General features: G+C 36.5%; 1 protein-coding gene and 1 long non-coding RNA gene across 2 annotated transcripts; both read left to right on the plus strand.

Annotated features, from left to right (window-relative positions):
- Window positions 1-522: 522 nt before the first annotated feature.
- Window positions 523-23,419, plus strand: LOC113079417 (netrin-G2-like). Its single transcript, XM_026251688.1, has 6 exons — window positions 523-670; window positions 1,787-1,978; window positions 2,319-2,342; window positions 17,991-18,158; window positions 20,551-20,685; window positions 21,853-23,419. Exons 1-6 carry the CDS (start codon window positions 523-525, stop codon window positions 22,068-22,070), a joined length of 885 nt encoding a protein of 294 aa, XP_026107473.1. The 3' UTR covers window positions 22,071-23,419.
- On the plus strand, window positions 9,834-13,371 carry LOC113079418 (uncharacterized). Its single transcript, XR_003281705.1, has 3 exons — window positions 9,834-10,221; window positions 10,987-11,088; window positions 13,281-13,371. It is a non-coding gene; the product is annotated as an uncharacterized LOC113079418 (long non-coding RNA).
- Window positions 23,420-24,067: the final 648 nt, after the last annotated feature.

Genomic DNA, 24,067 nt, shown 5'->3' on the forward strand with positions numbered 1-24,067 from the left:
TATCTGCCAGTGTCTGCTGGCATCACTTTCTTCAAGTGAATCTTCAGAGGGCGAGGTATGACCTCATTATACGGCAAAACAAGGTTTGGTTATGGGGTGTCCACATGGAAATATATAGGTCAGCTACATAAATATTTCATGCAAATGGATAGCTGTTCGTTTTAGTGAGGATGAAAAAAAAATCTGATGCATTGGGATTTACACACTCATTTGATTAGAGAGATTGTAATTGCAAAAGTAGTAATTTCCATACTAACCTGCTTTCCTCCCCAGACCTTTAATCTCAGCTATCCTTAAAGTCGGCTGTCAGATATCTGGAGCATTCCTCATAAAATCAAAGGAGGGAAGCAACATTTTGTAGAGCACTGCAGATTTTTCTTATTAAGCCAACGATAAGGAGAGACAAGGCAAGGCCATCTCAATATCCCCCATTTATTCTCATTACTAGCGATAATCATTACTCACTCTCACTCTTTTGTTGGTTCCATTTTTCTTGAGGAATTCCCTTCCCCCCAGTAGACGATGGTTATATTTGGAGTAGAGCAGACAGATGCTGTTTACGGTCCCCAAAGCTCCCAGAGTTTTATCTCCAACATCAGAGACAAAGAGAAGCAAACTTACCTGCATCTACAACAAACACAAACAGACTCTATAGTGCTTACAAACATGGGTTATGAGAAGAGTCTTGATGAAAGATAAAAAAAAAAAAAAAGATTACAGTAATCTCTAGAAAAGAGCAGATAGACGTGTTTTTTTTTTGCTATTTTATTCATTATTAAATATTTCAGTTTAAGCGTTCATTTATTTTTATTGCAGTTTTAGTAATTCAATACTAATGGGACACGTTTCATTGGCAACTAACTGAAAAAAAAGTTTACTTTTTTGTTACATTTCTTCTCCTTATAATTATATTTGATTTCAGTTTTATTTAAATTAAAAATATATATTTTAAGAGTTTTTTTAGTGGCAGACACTGGCAGATTTTTCACTTAATTTAAACTTACTTAACTTAAAATAAGTTGACAACATACATGCCAGTGCTTTAAGACAAAACACACTCATATTAAAGATATCTCCTCTATACCAGTGTTAAGTACAATTTGTGTGCTACTGAATATAAAAATATTAATATTATTATTATTAATATTAATTTTTGAGAGTTTTATCATCAACTTAAATGAAAATTAGAAATGTTGCCTTGGCAACTACTTGAAATAAAACAATTTTACCTCAAAGTTTTTCATTATTTTTTTTTTTCTCATTTATAATTTATTTTATTTCAGCTTTATTTGAATTGACAAAAAAAAATAAAGATAAATTATAAAGAGAATATACAGTCTAACTAGTTTCTGTACCAAATACAGAATAAAAAACAACAACTGAAAAATAAGACAAAATACTCATAATAACCGGATTTATTGCAGTGCACAAGCTCTTAACCAGATGCACCGTAATTAAGCAAAAACTAAAAACATTTCCAACTTAATGGCAGCAGTAAAAATCACTGCTTCAAATCTGAGATTTTGTCCCGATTTTTGTCCCTGACTGTCCCGAAATTGGTCCAAAAGCACACTTTACACACTTCAAAGATCTGTAGAATCCACAATATTCCCTTCAGGTACAGTTTCAACCATACACTATAGTGTCAGACTCCGCTAATTAGCGTAGCTAATTTATTGAGCCAAGTAATGAGCTACCTCAAGTGACCCCAACAAATAAAAGCTGGGAATAGTCCTCAGTGGTCCAGCTTTCGCCCTTGCCAGCGATGTGACAAGTGTGCTAATAGGTGTTTCCTGTTTTCACAGATGTAAGTGTAATCTCCACGCCGGTCAGTGCTCCCTCCGTGACGGGACCCTTCAGTGCGACTGCGAGCACAACACCACTGGACAAGACTGTTCGGCATGCGAGAGAGGATTCAAAGCCAAGTCCTGGAAGCCTGGCTCATTCCTGCCCACCCCGAACGGCTCCCCAAATATTTGTACGAATTATACACCTGCTGTATGCAGTAACACCACACACCTGAGAGGAAGCAATGATTTACGTACCATGTAGAAAACTGGGGCATCTTCACTCGCTAAGGAATGTAGAATAGCACAAAGCTTTCACGTAAACTTAGCAATAAAACGAAAACAGGCATATTGAATTGGAAAAAATGTACAGCTCATCGCTAATGTACATGCACTGCATGCAAAAGTGAGGCAGGTTTCTGCACGTTTTAACTCTTAGATGTGCTCCAGAGAGATAGAGGAATAAATAACATAAACCCACAAGAAATAAACCCTCTCATTTGTTTCATCTTCTTCTCTTTCTGTTTGCAGGTGAGGCGTCGGGAACGTCTGACAGTAAGTGGCATGCTAATGGAATACGCTGACTGTCAGTTGCATGGTTTTTTTTTTTTTTTGGCTCCTGCTGCCATCACTCTTTTTGGCCTCTTTATTTCATGTCGTTAACAAGACGTCGGTTCTGATCCGTCCCTTAACTGTCACTGTGAACTCTGATGGCGTGATGCATTTTTCCACAGTTTTCTACTTCATAAATGTTTCATGTGGTGTGAGACGCAAAGCATTCTAATGCTGGCTAGTGATGTATGAGGGTGTGCTCAAGGTTATAGGACATTTCAGTGCACTTCTGGCCCATTTGTGGGGGTCTAACGCTGTTTTGTTGGAAATCTGAGGTGATGACTGATCTCATGAGGAATATAGAAGAATCTTTTTCCTCAAGATTATTCTTAAAGGGGCACTTGGTATTTTTTCTATCTTAAAGGTGAAACTTTTTTGTGTGTTTTTAGTGATGCTAGTGGCACACCCACAAAGTTTTGCGTTGGAAGAAATCAGTGACACTTTTAAAAAGGTTTAAATAGTTTAGACTCGCATTAATTTAACAGAATAATAGTCATATTAGCTGCATAAAAGCTGTTTAATTAGATAAGAACATTTTCTTCTCTTGGTGGTGCCCATATTGAGATCACATGACTAGCTGAATACTACCAAAAAAATTCTGACACGTTCTTTTTGTCAAATTAATTAATAACGGTTGATAAATGTGCTTCTGAACAGGGTATAAGTCAATTACATCTTTAACCAAAAACATTTGCTTTTGCATGATGATTGCAAGGACATCAGTAGTGTGGGTGTCCGTATCAATTCAAAGACTAGAAACATTTATTTGTGCAGCTCCAGTCATTTGCCAGAAGAAAAAAACAGGCTATGATGTTGTTCTTCACTTTCAGTGTCAACATTAGCAGTTACTCTTGAGGCTGCTACTGTACCAATGTCCATAACTACATCCATAACACCACCCACAGTCCAACTGACCTCAGACTCAACACCAGCCACCACAGGGTCAGTCCAACCTGTCACAGGGTCCCAGACTCCGGGTACGTCAGCGTCTGTAAACACTTTTACAGGTCAGAGCTGGTTTAAAGTCCATTGAGTAGTGCAGTTTGTCGTGTGATGGTCTGTAGGTTAAAATAGGTTAGTCTTGTAGTAGGTGATCAGTGATCGGTAGATGAGCTCTTTAGATAAAGTAGAAGAACATAACAGTCAAACATATCAAAAAGTATCTTTTTTTGTATCTATAGTTCATGGATATGGTAATCATTCCGGATCATGGTACATGTATATGGGCAGTTGACAAACGGACATGGAAATGAACAAAGCTTTACACTACTTTTCAAAAGGTTTGAGGTCATTATTCGGCAGGGATGCACTGAATTGACCAAAGGTAACAGTAAAGAAATCTATTTTGTTACAAATGATTTCCATTTTAAATGAACACTGTTCTTTTGAACGTTCTATTAATCAAAGAATCCTGAAAAAAATGTTTCACTCTTCCAAGAAATATTAAGTAGCACAACTGTTTCCGCTGATAGTAATAAGAATTGTTTCTTGAGCAGCAAATCAGCATATTATAATGATTTTTTTAAGGATCATGTGACACTGAAGACGATACTGAAAATTCCGTTTTACCATCACAGGAATAAATTACATTTTAAATTAAATTTAAATTTATGCATTTAGCAGACGCTTTTATCCAAAGCGACTTACAGTGCATTCAGGCTATCAATTTTTACATATTTTAAAATATATTAAAATAGACAAGTAATTTTGAATTTTTGTTTTTTTTACTCTATTTTTTTATTGATTAAATGCAGTCTTTAAAAAAACCTTTCTGACCCCAATCTTTTTAACAGTATTGGATGTATTTGTATAAGAGACTTGATTTAGTTTATACATATACATATACACACACACACACACACACACACACATATATATATATATATATCTCATCACAGTGCTTTTGGGTCCTGAGAAGCTTTTCTTCCCAACCTCTTACCATTGAGTAACACTCACTAGATTGAGAGCAATTTATCACAGTGTGTGTCGGGCCATGGACTCTCACACTCCCTCAGGGTCCCGCTGCCTGCGATCACATACATGCAGAAGACACATTAATACATTATTTGACTCAAAATAATCCGTAATTCAACATTATTAGGGCCTGTCAGAACTGCCTGATTTTTGAGTTTGTGATGTAATTTTTTTCAATCATTGCCAAGTTGGAAATATTTAATAACCCTCACTGGAAAGAACTGGTATTGTTTGGATTGGAACAAATAATATTCCACAGTATGCAAATTTTGTTGTAATGTTTTATGTATGCTTAATGATGGTATGCTTTCAGGACATTGCTGCAATCTGAACAGTCAGATTATGAAACTTGAGTCAGATCTTTCTTTTGCATGCAAACATCTGGATTCCAGTTAGTCTCAGTCTCAAACACAACCCACATACTGTTCACAGACTGTCTGAAGTATACTGCAGGTAAAACTAGTAACAGCTAGAGGAACCGCAAGTTCTGATTGGCTGGCTGCTGTGTAACTTCTGAGAAGCTGCACAGGTTTTTATCAGTTAGATGAGAAACAAAGTTTTAAATAAATACAATGAACTCATGACATTAAAATTAAAAAGACCATGTTTGAGGCAGTTATTACAGGGTTCCCATGCACATGGAAATACATTTCTCACTGAAATACACACACACACAAACACACACGCACATACACATACATACATACATACATACATATACACACATATATATATATATATATATATATATACACATATATATATGAACAAAATAAAAAATGCTATTTTCTACATATATTTTTTAATGACACTACCATTCAAAAGTTCATAGTTTTTTTTTTTTTTTTTACGTTTTTATTTATTTGATCAGGAAGACAGTAATACGACACATTATTACAATTTAAATGAACCCTTTTCTGTTTGAAAATATTTTCAGAAATCATTCTAAAATGCTGATTTGGTGCTCAAGAAATATTTCTTATTCTTATGATTGTTGAAAACAGTTATATTTAATATATACATATTTTAATATATATTTTTGTGGAAACTACTGTATGTGGGAACTATGAGAAAAAAAAACAATAGGTGTGTACTTTGTATTCAACTAGAATTTTTTTTTTTTGAGTGAAATCACTATTAAATGTTTGTTCAAAATTAATTTCCAGTAAATCACAAATAATTGAAAAGCAGTGTAAATTCCATTGATGTGTGAGAACTCATTAGTTGCACATAAAAAAATATGTAATTGCTTTAAAGTTATCAGTGTATAACTAAGTTGTTATTACTCTGGCATGTATGGCTGATTTCAGATTTACCCACTTGCAAACATCAATATTAAAAAGGGAAATGGGTTTGGTCATTTTACAAGCCTTCTAGACCAAGTCGGCAAATACTGGCCAAAATAAATTGGAATGTGAAAGCAAGTCTGGTTGAAATCTAGCTGCTCTAGTAGGACTCCAGCAGCAGTGACCTCTGCACTCGTCACACTGAAACTGGAAGGTTATCAGAATATGTGCTTCAGGGGCAAATCAAGACATCATTACCAAAATGATCTCCAAACAGTCCTGGGATTGAACCCTACTGCTATCTAGTGTCATTTTTTATTTTATTTTTATTCAATTTTACTGTGTGAGAGGATGAGGAATAAAATATGGAAGCACCATTTATTCAATTCCTCTTTCCTGGATAGAGTGTTTGGAAATTGTGATAGAAAGCTCTCGCTGTCCTAAAGGAGAAGACAGAGAGGAAAACAGAGTGAAAGAGAGAGACAGAGAATGCAATAGAGAAAGACAGAGAGCAGAAATTTGGAGGAAATGGATGATTTATGTTTATTAATCTTGTGGGCCTCTCATCACTCGAAAAATAACCCTCCAGCATTTATCCAGCAAGGGCAATGTTATTGCACATCTTCATGCCCAAGTGTGTGAGGCAGCGCATAGGAGGAAGCATCTTAGTGAGCAACTGTACGTGATAAAAGTGAAATTATTCATAATTACTGCAAGGAACTGGCTCTGTTCCAAAAACAAGTGAACTTCTTTGCTGTCTACAGTTTACAAAGGCATCCGCCTTTTAAGACAGCATGCTAACTGAAATAGAAAGCTCCTAAGTGACTGATTGAGCTAAACAGAACCTAATGGGTCATACAACCGGAAGTCCTTAAAGCAAGGTAATGTATTTTAGTCTACAGCTACTGTAAGTGAGTGGAATTCACTGTCATGATAACAGTGGATAGCTGCACATGTTCATTGGTTACTGCTGTAATAATTCACCCTTTTCATGGAATTTCGTTCCCACTCACCAAACTCTCATGTTCCCAGAACAGACTTTTGGAGGATAGTGTGGGTAAGAAGCAAAAGTTATTTGTCTCCTTAGAAGTCAGTTAACCATCAGAATGATTTTTAAACTTTTAATTAAAAGGAAAAAGATAAAGTAAAATTTGACATACAGTTGCTTTAAGTCAAACACACAGGAGAGAAAGTGTTAGAAGACAGACCAATCGTGGAAAATTAAATATGTGCTCAATATGGTGCGTGACAGAATGGAAGCCCTGCCTTTCATTTGAATGAGCCAATCATTTTGGCAGTTTGCATAATCTAGAATCTACACGAACATCAACCAGACCAACCTGAAGAGTTACATTTTTATTTTATGAAGTAGTTTAAATATAAAATGCAAAATGTTGTATAAAATATACTTAAAATTACTTAAAGATTCCATTATCCAATAAGTGTGTGTTCTATATTTCAATGGCATCAACAATAAATCATCTATAAAATATGACACAGTTACCTTAAATTTCACTAATCTGAATTACTCGTATACTACTGAAACTTAATCTTGGAATACAGTTTTGGAGATTTTGGTCTTTCCTCTTTTCAAGTACATACATTCTTGATTTAGATTTTCTCGTGTTAAGAGTTTGTGAAACTCTAATATGCACAAAAATACATAGCACTCACACATTATGTAAACTAGACTACTCTTTTATTACATTGACTATTTTTAGACATACTTTTCGCAATGAATAAATATATTTATAAATCAAGATTTTTTACACTTTGTCGACCATCTTGGATAGAATGTCACAATGCATTTTGGCACGGCGTCCTTTATGAATCATACATTCTGCCGTAGAATCTGTCCGAAAGACATTAGAAGGCAACACAGTCATCCTTCCTACCTTTTTGGAAAAGCAGGAGTGCACTTATGATGCCTTAAATAGTCAGTTTACTAGACTTACTTTGGAACAGAGCCATTAATTCACAAGATTGCAAGCCTGTCTTGTTTTTTTTTTTCTTTGTTTCTCTCCGACTGAGAGCGGTTTAAAGTAGATCGGGTCAGTTTTTGCCTGCTCTTTGGTTCTGGTCTGGTTCGGTGGCAGATGGCGGGTGGGGGGATAGGGGGGTGATGTGAGAAATCTGTCCGAGCTCCAGCTCTCACGTTAACCCCCCCATGGCCATATGCCTGCCCTCCTGTTACCCGTTCCCTGCTCATCAGCCCTGTGCAGAGCTCCTCGTTCTCTTTCACACAAGCACAGATGCACTCTTTTTCTAGAAAGCGTGACTGCACTGCGAGAGACTAATTCGATTAGTAGCCTGTTAAAAGGCACTGGATGATAATTCCTTTCTGGATGCTTCCACTGATCATTCTGTGTGAATGGATGTGTGACACAGCATGTAAAAAAATCGTTGTGAAAAACATAGAATAAACAGTCCACATAGACAAATATTCTATATATATATATATAAATAAATAAATAAAAGCACAGTTGAAACACGAGGACATATCTACTCCTAAACTACTTTTTGTATATTCAGTGATTTTACACATCTGCCACAATAATGAAAACCTAATTTCTTTCTATCTTCATTTTGGATATTTAAATATCACACAATTAACGTGAGTGATGGCTCTTATCTTTGTATTAGTATAATTATTATTTTATTTTCTTACACGAAATACTGTAATTAAATTTTTCCATTAACATTTTTGACCTTCTTTGGGATACTTAAAAACAGTTTAAGACCCCTGTACATTACCGTTAAAAGTTAAGTTAGATTTATTTTTTTCTAAAGAGATTAATACTTGTATTCAGCTAATACTTACCCCTATTTCAGCTACCACTCACCCTCATGCTGTTCCAAACCTTTATAACCTTCTTTCAGCTATTGGTTCACACATCAGCACCATGACTTTCCATAATTATCTTGATGGAAGGAAGTTTTACATTGCATTAGGGTATTAAAGATTACATAGTACATCAAACTCTCTCATTTCAAAAGAGAAAGTAAAATCTTATTTTCCATGATAGGTCATCCTATAGAAACCAGTTTATATAATTATACAAATGCAACACTGATCTCAAAGAACACAAACCCCTGTGTGAATCTCTCACTGAATTATTTCAGAGAGACTTAGACATAAATTATTTTAATCCATGACACTATGACATAACACTAAATAAAACATCTATCGGTAATACTGGCCGTTTTTCATTAGCAAACCATATAAAAACAATAAGCCCATGGAATTAGGGAACAGTGTCTTCAGCCATGCTTTAATTATGAAACACTGGGGAGGGACGCAACCTTAATAAAACATCAGCATGCCTGAGAGCAGGAAGTATCGGCCTGCTGCGGTGCTCACTGTGGGCTGCCCACGCTGAATCCCAAAGCTCCTATCAGCACCAGCGCAGTGTGAGCGGACATGGTCATTCCTCTTCCAAAGGGAAGACACTTGCTCCTACTGTGACAGCCAGACAACAGCAAACAAGCTAACATGCATGAGAAGCCAAATGCCACGTTTCATTTTTGATGTACAGTACTGTGAATTCTGGCATAGACAGAGATGATTAGCATTGGTCCAGCACTGAGGAGCATATTTGACCTTAAGTAGGGTAGTTTTTTTTTTCTTTTTTTCGTGTTTGTGCACACGAGTTCATACACAAGTTAGTATATACACACATTCATCCAAAGTACTATGGTAAAACAGAGGTGTTTGGATACCACCACGACAACATGATCTCAGTATTCAAACCTAACATCTGATTTTAGCATGTGTACATTTTTCGGGTTTTGTATATATATATGTGTGTGTGTGTGTGTGTGTATTTTTATTTCTTTATCTTATATTTATATATAAAATAAATAGACACACACACGCACACATATAAAACACACATTGTAAATATATAATACAAAATAACAAAATACAATAATAAACATATACTCTACATACACTTAACTACAAGAGATTAAGTGTTAAATAGATTAATATTAAAATGAATATATATATATATATATATATATATATATATATATATATTTTTTTTTTTAAATAATAACTTTTAAATTGGCAAAGGTAATGTTCAAATGAGCATGCCGAGGTGAATATCCAGTATTGATATATACCAATAAATTTTTGTATAAAAATGTATGTGTAAACTGTACATACAAAAACCTATGGTACAAATTAGATCATCTTGACCATGATGGACATACCACATTGTTATCATCTGTTGTATAATGACATGTTTTATGACTGACATTATTTGCAAACCCATACCTCATCAAAATCATGCTCATCTGAGTGTTTCTTTAGTGCTGGTTCCCTTTATTGCTGTGGGATGCAGCAAAGTGTCTGTAGCGGTGCCCTTTATTTGTGGTCAGCAAATAGCTGAGATCAGGCTGATTTAGGCTCTGATGTGGTTGTGGTCTTTGATCCCTGCACTGGCGAGCTTATCGTTCTATCTGCTGACTAGATACGGCCACCTCCAGTGACACATCGACTTCTCCTCCTGACCCTACAGGCAGCTCAGAGATCCCTGGATCACTCAGCAGTACACCAGGTGACACAGGCAGAGACTAGATTAGAATCTTAAAGTAGTTTAGCTGGTGGGTACAGACTTGATTTATGAAACCTCGTTTGATGGACGTGCTTTTAGCTCCGTTTTGCATGAAAGTCAACATGAAATGCTATTCACAATGCATTTTGCTTCCATAATATGATGCAATTCTGAAGGAAACACGATATTTAGTGGGATGAGAATGTAGGATGAAACATGGTCGGGAATTAATTGGATTGTGAAAGTGGACCTGGCAAACGTCTGAATTACAATAATATCAGTACCTTGTACTGGGAAAATAAATAGGGCTGATTTCTATTTCATGTTGACTTTTAAGTTCCTTTTCATTTCTGTTTAGTAGTAGATGGACCATAGTGCATTGCCTGTCTGTGGTACACGATTTTAGCTTTGTGGTTGATTTCATACTAGTCATGGAAAAACATGTAATAATGTACAATAATAAAATCAGTAATAGCATAAAAATAAAAATAAATGTTATAATCAGAAATGTAGAAGAGTTCTTACCTAAAAAACTAAGTGATTAAACTTCTATTTTATACAACCAAATGTAGCTAGATGTACCCACTTGTAACTTTGTGTTATTTTGCACAAGTACAAGTTTGCTTTCTAAAGCTAAAATTAAAAATAAAAGTGTGAACAGTAGGAGGTAGCTGGCCCTCTTTACTTACTCTCTCGGCTCTCGACTCAACACTGTAATCTTAGTGTCCCAAGTGCTACTTGTGACAAGCTTTCTGCCCACAATGCCAGATGCTACAATCTCGAGCCAGACAGACACCTCGTCTTTAACTACAATGCCATCTCCGTCTGGTCCAACACTCACAGTCGTACCCACAGCACCTGACCAGCCAGGTAAGAGAACTTCCTGTAAATGCACAATCACAGTTTTGTGACAAGTTTGCACAAGACAATAACATTCAAACAAACTTTTTTCTCTAAATGTCTTCCAGTATTAAAGTTGCGATATTTAAGTAAAGCAAATCCATCGGAACTCTGTTCGCAAAGACATTTCAACCTTGAAATGAGCTGTAATATATGCAAACATGTGTCCATCTATTTAGGTTAGACATTCTTCATTTATTCGGTCTCACTTGTGTTAATAATTGAGAGGTGAAATATTCAACAGGGAGCATGTTTAAAGTCCTACATTGAGTTTGTTCTCTTGCCCTCTTGGTTGTGAGAATGCATAGATTACAGTTATTCTATTAGAAAGGCACTTAGAATCTTACAAGCTTTCAGAAGAGCCTAGAACATCTGAATTTGTGTGACTTCATTTTATAATGCTACACTATGCTACAAGTCCAGGGTTCACTTCATGGGATGATTACAATTTTATACCTGGTAAAACACAAAAACAAAAAAAAACCTTCTCTACACAAAGCATTTCAGACAGGACCAAGCGAGACAATTTCAAACGCACTAAACCCTAAACCCTTTCAGATATGCTCTAAACTTGCATATCATTCACTAAGCTACAGCAAAATAGTGCAGCACTGTAAAAGCATCACTGTAAAAAATTATGCACAGATATTAATATAATTCATATCAGGTACAACACCGCACACATATCAGGTACAACACAGTCATCACAGGCAAGTAAACAAGGCCAATAGCAAGTGAACTACACTACTTCGTAAATTCCCTCCAGTTTCTTCGCTCTCCCTTACCATACAGGAGACCTTGAGGATTGCAGTGCATGCAGGGAATCACATTCCACTCATGATTGATGTCAGTAGTGGTGCTCTATATTCTGATCTGAGGTATAGCTGGTTGTGGAGATTAAACATGATTACTGCTGTCCTAAATCACTCATTAATATATATAGGCCAGGGTGCCAAGTGACATACCATGTGGCAGCTCCTTAAACTAGGTCTTCTTGAATCAAGCATTGAAGACTTGTAACATTTTGATGATGCCACACTGATGCTTTAAAACCCATTACCAATTTAAACGGGGCTTACAGCTGTAAAAAAAAAAAATTACTGATAGTAAAATTTTACAGACTTAAAAATGTTTTAGGATTTAATACAAATAGAACAAAAGCTCAGCACCTGTAACATTGTTGATTACTAATGAAAGTAATTTTTACTTTTTCCATTCAGTTTTTACCTCAACATTAAAATGCCCAGTTTTAAAAGCCATAATACTGAAGTAACTAAAAAAGGATGATTAAGACAACTTTACAGCTCGTATGATAATATAATAAACAATATGAGTGTAATTCCTTTTTAAAAAGTTACTTTCTAATATAAAAATATATTTGTAAAGTATTTGTATATAATGAAAATTTTGATATCGCTAATATATTTATTGCAATGAGTATATGCTCATTTACTGCATTTACAAGCAGTGCATTTCTCTTACAAAGCAGGCTGATTTTCCAATCAGATATGCTACTGTAGATAAAAGGTGTTCAGTTTTGTCAACTGTGAAGATTTGTTCACTTGGTTTGTGTATTCAAATCAATATGCCACCACCTCACCTAACACACCATTTCTGCTTCACACCAGGTGTGTGTAGCATTCGCTTTTCAAACCTATTTGGTATTGAAGCTATAGCTATGAAAATGGCAAGACCCGGCCTCAGGAGATAAATCATTAAATACTCTGTTATTGTGAAACACAATCACTTTGGAGAGCACATGGAGCTCAATTCTTTCAGATCTATTTTTGAATAGCTATTGAATGAACACCTGCTAAATATTTAAAAAGAGAAAAGAGACCAGGTCATGGTAAGGAAGACCAAAAAAAGGACAATTTATTTAACCTATGGAGAGAGAGATACATGAAACCATAACAGGAAAATGCAACGAGTCCTGTCCTTGAAGGGTTGGACGGGGGCATGAACGGGGGAAGTGATTCTATCAGATCTTGTGTATCCCGTTTCTGCCATACTGGAAATGTCCAAAGGTTGAAACGCTGCAGTAACATCTATTATGTACAATATGTAACCCAAAGGGCACCAATGGTATTCATAGGCATCTAAACTGCTCTTGACAGAACGGTTTAGATATCTGACTCTTTATGCTCTGTACACGATTACAGTTTCCACAGCACCAGATGTGATACCCGATGTGGCCACCACAGCAACCGACACCATGACAGCAACTACTGGCTTTGTTACAAGCAGTCCATTCTCTGTTTTTTCCCGAGGTTACGGATTCATCTGCCTCATCCTCTGATGGCACTGCAACAACACTTAATACGGACACCCAAGCAATATCTTCTGCAACCGTGGCAACAACACCTTCTGCAACCATGGCAACTTCTGAAACAACATATTCAGTATCAGCTAGCACAATTCAACTGCCAACCTCTATTGCTGTTGATTCAGTTTCAATGGTTTCTGATAGATCTCCAGTGGAAGCGGGTGCAGTGGTTACCGGAAGTACCATTTTTACAAGCACAGTTGTGTCCTCAACTGATGCTGCGATTAAAACAGTTGATGCACTCCCTCCAGACATTGATTTGATTTTCCCAGCATCTGATGTTCCTCTAACTCCTGCATCTGATGGTGATGCACCTGCAACTGATGCCATCGCAGCAGTAACAGATGCTCCAGCGATACTTACAGTTTCTCCAGAGATTGCTTCTTTTGCCCCAGTAACCTCAGATTTAAATGCGGCTACTACTGTTGCTCCTGAAGGTCCAGGTGAGGCAGAATCAACCAATGTGTCTGATGAAGTCAAACCAGCTTCAGAAGGTCCAGGTGATGGTGATCAAATTGTCATAACAGGTGCTGAAACATTTACTGATGCTGGTCCTCAAACTGATGCTGAGATTGACAATAAACCTCCTTTCGAATTAGTCGAGAAGAGTGAAGTTCCTCTTGTTGAGACAGAGGAGGAAAAAACTGCAACAAATCTGGAGAAGAAAGATAAAGATGCTCCTGACAGTAAACCTCCATCTGAAGCAGGAGAAAACAGTGAAGTTCCTCTAGCTGTGTCCAAGGAGGAAAAAACTGTAACAAACCTGGAGAAGAAAGATAAAAATGCAGGAGCCCCAGGTACCCACAGCAAATGTGACATCAGAATTTTCTGACAAGTATAATCCTTGCTAAAGTGCAAATAACACAATGATACACTTTAAAAGTGAATTTTGGAGGTGTAATCTGTTGAAGTTTGTGTCACCCAACCCAAATTGCCTTCAGAACAGTAAGCAAGAGGCCTGCCTCTCTTAAAGAAATAGTAAATGAAAATTTTGTCACCATTTATTCACCCTTATGTCGTTCCAAACCTGTATGACTTACCGTACTCTCTTTTGTGGAACACAGAAAACATTTGAATAAACAATACGTATTCAGAAAAAAATAACGGATTCAGAAAATGAATCAGGACCTAATTTGATTCAAGCTTTAATTAGATTCTCTTGCAATTAAACCATTAATGAACAGAACTTTGTACATTCCATGAAAAAATGTTTGAAACAGTCTCCTTAAATATTAACCACTATGTCAGCATAAAACAAATAATGTATCACATCTGAACAATGAATAAAATGAACTGGAAAATAAAATGATCTGACGTGTTCTTCTTCAAACACTCACGTTCTCTCTGGTGTAAACAGTATCTGGTGACACTAAGAAGAATAACCAGGCTGGGAAAACCGGAGAGAGCAGGGAAGCCAAAGAGGAAAAGAAAGAGAAGGAAAAAAAGAAAGAAAAAGATTATGAAAAGAAAGACTATGAGAAAAAAGGTATACAGCAGTAGTTGTAGTTGAGTGTGTGTACCGTGCATAGTGAAATGATAGTGAAATGACTCAAACAGATATTGGACTCATCTCACACAATGTTTTAAATGACTGTGGTCTGAAAATGCATTTCTGCTTGACTGCATTGTATTTTCAAGTAATGGTGCTTTGGATGAGATGGAGCATCTGTTAGTGAAGAACATTTACAGCTTGTAGTGTATTGAATGGTTTAGCTGCCATTAGATCCACAAGAAAGAAACTCGAAACCCTAGTTTTGTTCACAGTATCAGTTTTCCTAAATAACAGTAGTGGATCTAGTTTTCGGCCCCTCACAGTGATTTTCCACATTGAGTGATTTGTCCCAGTAGTGCAGTCGTGTTAGCCAACAAATAGGCAACATAGTTAATAACGTTGCTTTTATTCTGAAGTTGTTGCGAGGATTTTGATCCCTGGGGGGCCAAAAACACAGTTGTCAAGAATTGCATACATCAGATTTCAAGGTAAGGCGATGCTTTAAATCAAGATAGCAAAAAGGCGTGGGTTTCAATGACATTTTATGTGAATGATGTATTTATATGAATTAGCGCTCCTGTAGGCAATGCTCATCAAAGGACAATTCAGTTTTGATTTCAGTTTTTCGGAATATGGACAGACACTAATATGGAAACTGTGGAAAAATTGCTTCCTAAATGTTATTCATTTCCTCTCTTCCATGTCGCCCTTTCTTGTCTCTCTCTTTTCTTTGTGCTCACACGTTTTGTTTTTTGCTTTGTCTCATAAGGTAAGCCGCTCATGATGTATTGTGTTTGCTAGAAAACAGAAGGATCTCCCCCAGGCTGTATAATCAAAAACATCCTCTTCTAGAAACTAGCTACTTTGCATTTTCACTTGTCGAGTGTTTGGCAGCTGTCTGCTGAAGATGCAAGATCGTTTGTGAAACACCGCTCCATCCCTTCACCAATCTGGGGAGTAATTGAGCATTTATATTTAATTAGCTGCTCTCACCCCCCCATCCCACTGCTTAGCTGACTGTGACACAGCTGGACCCCACGTCGCCAGCATCTTTAAAACATCATATCAATTATTCAAAGCCCCAAGTGTCCAAACAGCAAAGAATCCAAAAGATCAGCTTCTCAAACACAACTTTAAACAGCAGCTCATTATCAGTGTTATATTAATGTCCATTTAAACTATGTTAATTAAGGCCTACAGGTGGATTTGTTCACTCATACTAATGACTCTCTACTGTTTAGTCAGTCTGTTTGGGGATGTCTAAATTACTGTTATGTAACAGCGTCCCAAAAATACGAAAAATTTAATTTAACATTCAGCCTTACTAACAAGCCAAATAGAATTATTAGTGTGTGCAGGCCAAATAAGAATACACTGTCAGCAAAACTCTATCTACAGACAAAACATTCTATGGTATAATGTAATATTTGTTCACTGTATAAATAAAACAATGTATAACCGTAATTGGGAACAAAGGTTAAACTAGTTAAAATATAGTTAATAGCCCCAGAGAAGAACTATTAATACTTGGTTAACATATGCATCTTAAACTTAGAAAAAAAATATTTTAAATAAAATTATTTGTACTTCCTATGCACTTATTATTATAAATAACTAGGTAGCACTTTATTTTACAGTCCTGTTCCTCGTGTACATACTATGTACTTATTATAGTAATTACAATAACTAAGTAATAACTGGGTACTAACCCTGAACCTAACCCTAAACCTAACCCTACCACATGTAGTTTCCTTGTATTACATGAACTTTCTTAGATAAATACACTGTAAGTACACAATAAGTACATGTAAGTACACGTACTGTAAAATAAAGAGCAACCAATAACTAGGTGGTAACCCTGAACCTACCCCTAAAATTTACCAAACTTAACCTTAACCCGTGTACTGGAAAATAATGGAACATAAATTGTAACCCAACTAATTAAAGTTTTACAGCTAATAGTGCATAAATGAGAATGAAAAATAAGAGACAATAAGGAAAGAAATCTAGGCTACAGTGATCCACAGCTGACCCTTCACTAAGCCTTGGTGGTTTACTGTTGCTGACTCAGACAAGCTTTACAGTACATCCCATAGGAATGAACTGCAGATTTCCATGAGCAGTGTCATTTTCATTAAAAAGTGCTAATGAAGTGGTAAAAATGATTGGCTATTATTCATATGTGGGCTGAACTGAATCATGACACTGCAAAACATTTTTATTTCCCAAGAAGTTGTTAAATGATACAGTAACGATAGAAAAATTGCTAAATAGAGGCAAATGTGTGTTACAATCAAAAACAAAAAAAAAATAGGAAAGAGCTGAGAGAAAGATAGTGATAACATTGGTGTTTCTAGAGCACTTATCCTCAACTCTGGCCCACAAGATCCACTTTCCTGCAGAGTTTAGCTCTAACTCTAATCAAACACACCTGAGCACGCTAATCAATGTCTTCTTCAGGATCATTACAAAATCACAGATACAGTAGGTGAGTTTGATCAGGGTTGGAGCTAAACTCGCATTGCGTTGGCCCTCCAGGGCAAGATTTGAGGAACCCTGTTCTAGAGTTTGTATAATATACTGACATTTACATAACTGTCAATTACATAACAAATTTACTTTTAAGTAACGGCATCATTCATGTTTATTTCGGAATGAAGGTGACAGCCTGTACTTCTGTAAAATTCTGCATCTGTAAAATAGTTTTTAAAAATGATCTCAGAAATTCTCCATAAACTTACAGTTGATAAAAGCGATAAGTCATCTGATGACATAGTGGAGACAAACCTTTTTTAAGGGTAGGATTTCTCAGTAAGGCTGGACTGGAAATCAATGAGTTAACATGATCTGTAATCCAATCCCATTTTTTTTTTAGGTAGTGTTATATACCTGCCAGCCTTTACAGCTGGCAAAATAGTCTTAGCCTCGATTATAGTCTTCATAGTGTCTACATGTCATGCCCATGTCCTCTCATGAGTTTCCTGTGTCTTTTCCCTTTCCTCTCCCTCATTCCCTGACCCACAGACTAACACCTATCTACTCTTTCTCCATCAGACTGTGAGTGTAACGGTCACTCAAATCGCTGCAGTTACATTGATTTCATCAACATTGTGACTTGTGTGAGCTGTAAACACAACACTAGAGGGCAGAACTGTCAGCACTGCCGCCTCGGATACTTCCGGAATGCTTCCGCCGAGCTGGACGATGAGAATGTTTGCATAGGTCAGTCAGATATCACTCCACGTCAACCCGTTTCACTGTTCCCAACGCACCCACACCACGCTGCACAGAAATTGTGGCCAAATGATACGTATGGAACTGGAAAGATTGAGAAATCTTTCCTCATGTGCATACGCTCCAACATTTGGTCTGCCACCACCTTGCCATACATGTGACAATTTCTGACCTACTAAAGTCCAACAGAAGTATGGATTTAAATATACTAAAATCATGCATCATTCATCTTACAGCCTTTACTATTAGAATCGCAAGAAATCTTCTCCTAGACTCCCGTCTTCATTTTATTTAAGTTCTAGGAAACTAAACAACTTGCATTTTCAACTGTCCAGGTTAAAGCTTGATCAATATCTGTATAATTATGCTCTATGAGAGTAGTGTAAAGGAAATGAGATTTGAAAACAAGCAGCTTTGTATTCTTTTATGCATGATCTTCAAGTCAACATGAAATGCCACATGCAACCCATTTTACATCTGTAATGTAATACTTCAAAGTAATAACGGATATTAAACAAAAAAAAAGTGCAGTAGGATGGGACTGGATTGGATGTGTTTTTAAATAGAATTTTTGAATGAAAGTAGACGGTACATGGTAAAACTGAAAAGAGAGGTTTTTGATGACAAGCAAATGAATGTCACATTCACAGGCGTTTGGAAATTTTGATAATGAAGACAAAATATTTTCTTTGGAATAAAATTAATCATTAACTATAGGACAAGGAATGTTTAAAAAAAGTAAATAGAATAAATTTGGATTTCATGTTGACTTTATAAATTGGTTGGCAGGAGGAATACAATCAGAAATCTGTCACAACACTTTGATAATGATACAGTGACATCTACTGGAAAAATACACACACATAAATCACTGCGCTATGACTGACAGCTGCCCAGATGAAAAAAAAAGTATACCCTTGTGAGTGCATAGAGTAAAACCTGACTGATGAACAACCACTGATCATATAAAACTGACAACATAGAAGTGAATTTTTCCTGCAAACACGTGAATATATGCCTTTAGGCAAGAGGCTGTTATTTTTGAAACACTGTACATCTTTTTTAATATTATTTTATATTAAACATTATTTTTCCTGCAGGTCCACTAACAATGTTAGTCATTTATGACCATTTATCACATTTTTGTGACCCTCGAAATTATACAGGTCATTTTTGCTGCTATGGCTTTAAGACTAATGTAAACACTCTTTAATATGTGTGGCACTGTTGTGCACTTTTACTTAAAGGAATAGTTTTGCAAAATGTGCAAAAAAATTTACTAACCCTCAGGCCATCCAGGATGTAGATGAGTTTGTTTCTTCTTTGGAACAAATTTGGAGAAATTTTGCATTATATCACTTGCTCACCAATAGATCATCTGACGTGTATGGCTAAAATAGCTAATGGCTAAAATACAAGTCCTCTATCAATATTATTGCTTTCTCCAGAGAAAAAGTCATCTTGTCTGGATCAGGAGAGAAATATGTGCAGATCAACCATAGTTTACAAGTGAAAACAGTCCAAAACAGTTCTAAAGAAATGTGTTGGAGGACGTTGATCTGGGAGGGAAACGGGTGGATTTTTGTACTGATGAACCATTGGTGAGCAGGTGATGTAATGCAGAATTTCTCCAAATCTGTTCAGATGAAGAAAAACTCATCTAAATCTTGGATGGCCTGAGGATGAGATGACATTTTCAATTTTTGGGTGAACTATTCTTTTTTTAAGAGCTGCAGGTTTCCTGTCAAATACAATACATTTTTGCTGCCCCATCAGGAACATAGTTTAAAAAACATTGTCTAACTATACTTCTGAAGAATATGAAGAGCAGTATTGTTGGCACGCATGAAACAAGCTATTTTTTAGTTTTAAAGGGATAGTTCACCCAAAAATGAAAAGTATGTCATTACTAACTCACCCTCATGTCGTTCCAAATCAGTTAGACCTCCATTTATCTTCGGAACACAGTTTAAGATATTTTAGATTTAGTCCGAGAGCTCTCAGTCCCTCCATTGAAGCTGTGTGTACGGTATACTGTCCATGTCCAGAAAGGTAAGAAAAACATCATCAAAGTAGTCCATGTGACATCAGAGGGTCAGTTAGAATTTTTTGAAGCATCGAAAATACATTTTGGTCCAAAAATAGCAAAAACTACGACTTTATTCAGCATTGTCTTCTCTTCCATGTCTGTTGTAAGACAGTTCAAAACAAAGCAGTTTGTCATATCTGGTTCGCGAATGAATCAGAATTTTGCAAATTGGGCGAACTAACCCTTTAAGTTCTGAAAGTTACAGTGTCTTCATAGTTCAATGAAAGAAAAAGAACATAACCTTCCTTTTCAAGGTTTCAGCAAAAGTCAACAACAATTTTCTATACACAGAATGTAACTGTAATCAGCTGGGCTCTCTACACGCCCGGTGCAATGACACAGGCTTCTGCCAGTGTAGAGAGGGCACCACGGGCCAGAAGTGTGAGGACTGCCTGTCTGGATATACCTGGAAGCAAGGATGCATGCGTAAGTCACACTTCCTTCACAAAAGCATTAAACATAGGCTTAGTCATTCTGTGATGGATGATACTCAAAAAACAAATACAGTGCTGTGAACGAACAACATATGGGTGTCATTTCACTCAAACATTTCAGCAACATTGTTTCTCACAGAGGTCTTTGCTGTTGTACCACCAACAACAGGCTGCTGGTCGCAGAAGTTGTGGATTATAGATAGTTGTGGGTAGGGTGACAGTGGAGAAAACAGTGAGGTAGGGTAAGAAGGTGGTTGCAGGTCCAAACCTGGCAAAGAATTGGTTGTATAATGAAACACTGTCAGCAAAGGACTAGAAAACAGCCCAAAACCTACATTAGCTTATCACAACCCACCACTACTGATGAAATTACGTTTTACAAATATACATGTGACTGTGACAGCTCCCAGTTCTTTTTGTTTAAGGCTCTATACAAAATGATCTGAAAATGATGTGTACATGGAGTTGAACCGCCCAGTCTTCAAAAGATTGGTGGAGGTCTGTAGATTTCTATCTTTACTGCGGGACCAGGACAAGTCTAGGATTTGACCCAAATTATGATCATTCACAGATCCCTACCATCATAATCATCTCTGCTCTAATTAGACCTGGTTTTCATGCAGGCATGGCATAAACTTCTATAAGTTTTAACTGGTTTATAAATACCAGTTCAGCTTTCTGTGAAGTGTGGTTTCATTCATTCATTTCTAATAATAAACATCTCATTATTAAATATTTCATGGCGACATAAAACACACACACACACACACACACACGTTCTTTTGAGCTTTCTATACATCAAAGAATCATGAAATATAAATATAATTTTTTTTACATTTTACTGAAACATTTAAAAGGTAAGGTTTTCTGGCCCACAAGTTTACACACACACACACACACACACACACACACAAAGAACCTTTGGCCACTTAGTCACTGAAAATGAATCCTTTCCAGTTAACGGTCAATGTGAACACCTCGAGTCACTATAAACTATATCTGCTAAATGACTACCTACATCACAGGTACAGCTAGATTATAACTAAGACAACTGAACAATCCCTTAAAACATGATCTATCTTTATGTTTACAGACATGTAAGTTTAGATATGTATCATCCTTAATGAGAATCTCCTCTCTGTCCTTCTTTTACTCCTAGCAAACGTGTGCGATGACGAGTTCCTCCTGTGTCAGAACGGTGGCTCCTGTATCCAGAACCAGAAGTGCATGTGTCCACCCAGCTTTAGGGGTGTTTTGTGCGAGCAGCCACGCTGCCAGGGTGAGAAAGGGTGCGATGGCGCATCAGCCTGCTACCTCAGCACACTGACACTGCTGCTCTGCCTTCTAGCCAACAGCCTGCTTAAAGCCAGCGCCTAGAAACCCATCTTAGTTCTGATATCAATTCTAGTCTACGCAGGCCAAAGGGCTGATCCCTGCGAACGGAGAGAGAGTGGCCTGAACCCATACAGGCCCAGCCTCACGGTGCCGAAATCTTTTTTGGAAATGACGGTGGCTGCGCTGAGGTCAGAACGCCTTCATGAGACCAGCAGTTTATTGCTTGTCTACTAGCATCACTGATCGCCTGAACTTTATACCAAAAACAGATTCAAAAGAACTTAAGTTCAGTTTCAACTCACTCTAAAGAAAGTGGAGAAATATATAGATGTGTTTTCCTTTCCTTTGCATTTCTACATTTCTCTGTAGTTTTGAAGCTCACTGAGGTACAAGCACTGCATTTAGCCAGCTTGTTTTACATACAACAAACAGTCGATATCACGGAAGCCTACTTATGCCAAGTTATTCTTCTCTTGAAGACTTGTTTTTACATTTCATTGCTGCATTGTTCTTGCATCTTATTGCCATTGAGGTTGTAACAAGTAAATGAAAACCATTGGAAAAGATGTTTAACTGCTGTCCCGCTTGTATGAAGAATGAACGTCTCTAGCTTGTGTTTGAAATTACGTTTATGGAATGTAGAAAGAGGTTTTAAATTGTCACACTGAACAAATATACATATATTGGTCTATCTGAAAGGAAATATGAAGTATTGTATATTTCGATTATTTCGATATTTTTTTGTAGAAATGGTTATTTTTGTTGAGTAAATGTTACCATTGTAAAGACATTGCAGCCTTTATTGCAGTTCATATGGTATTCACACCATGGTAAAACTATTTGATCCAGCAGAGTGCATCTCTAATACATTTGGAATATTTCTCCATCCATATCATTACATTTAAATAAAGCATAAACGGTTTATAACATGCACAGCTTTAGCGCAATGTAACCCCCCACTTCATCTTGTTACTGGCATGTATTCATCAGTGCAGATATGACCGTAAAGGACTGCTCATTAACACACTTTTGTGATGATACCAGTGATATAAGTACATAAAGCACAAAGCCCCACGAACCCCAAATAAATAAGTTACGAAGCACAGAAAAAAAATGCATTGTTAAATCAGCACAAATAGAATGGCCATTCATATTAACAATTTAAAATACATAATGAAAGTCAGCACACTGTATATCATGCAATCAGGTTATTTGTCAAATAATTTTACTTTCCTTGCGTGTCTCAAAGAAATGCCAAAATCTTTAACGGCTCACGGGCTTTTTGATGTATTTCACATTTACAAATGCTTTACATTCATGAAGAGCCTGGGTAAATAAAATACTATTAATACATATTATAAATGAATAAAACCTGACAATCAGAAAGCACAAAGAGACGTGTGTGTATTGTCTTTCTTTAGACTCTGTCCTTCTATATGCAAATCAAACTTTTATATTAGGTAAAAAATGTTAGCCTGAATGCACTGTAAGTCGCTTTGGATAAAAGCGTCTGCTAAATGCATACATTTAATTTAATACAATTTTTAATTTAACAGCATATCTATTTAGTGCCTGATGCAGCTTACACTGACATAACAGCCACAGCAGCAAAAAGTGTAATTAATATCAACAATTTTTTATTCAAAGTTTCACAAGGGGAATCAGCCATATATATGTCTACAGACACAGAATCAAAAGTGCCAAGCCGTTTGCATTGCTCCAACTACCTGCACTGAAATGAATAAATCCTTAATAACACACAACTTGAGTCAGCAATGCCAGGTGGAGGCTTTCTGGAAACAAATGTAAGGTTCTATTCATGCATGCTTTATAACATACAATGTGTTATGTGATTAGCACTGGAATTTCCAGTTGGGTTTACTGCACATAACTGGGGTTATTGCACATAAGCTCCATAACTTTGTAATTTATGATAGCATTTTTATACCTACTGTAGCAGACTTTCAGAAATATGCTGATAGAAATAAATAGCTAAAGTTAGCCATTGTCCAGTGAGGGATTGACAGTTTTCTTACTTT

This window comes from Carassius auratus, unplaced genomic scaffold, assembly GCF_003368295.1.
Source record: "Carassius auratus strain Wakin unplaced genomic scaffold, ASM336829v1 scaf_tig00027958, whole genome shotgun sequence".
NCBI classification, from domain to species: Eukaryota; Metazoa; Chordata; class Actinopteri; order Cypriniformes; family Cyprinidae; genus Carassius; species Carassius auratus.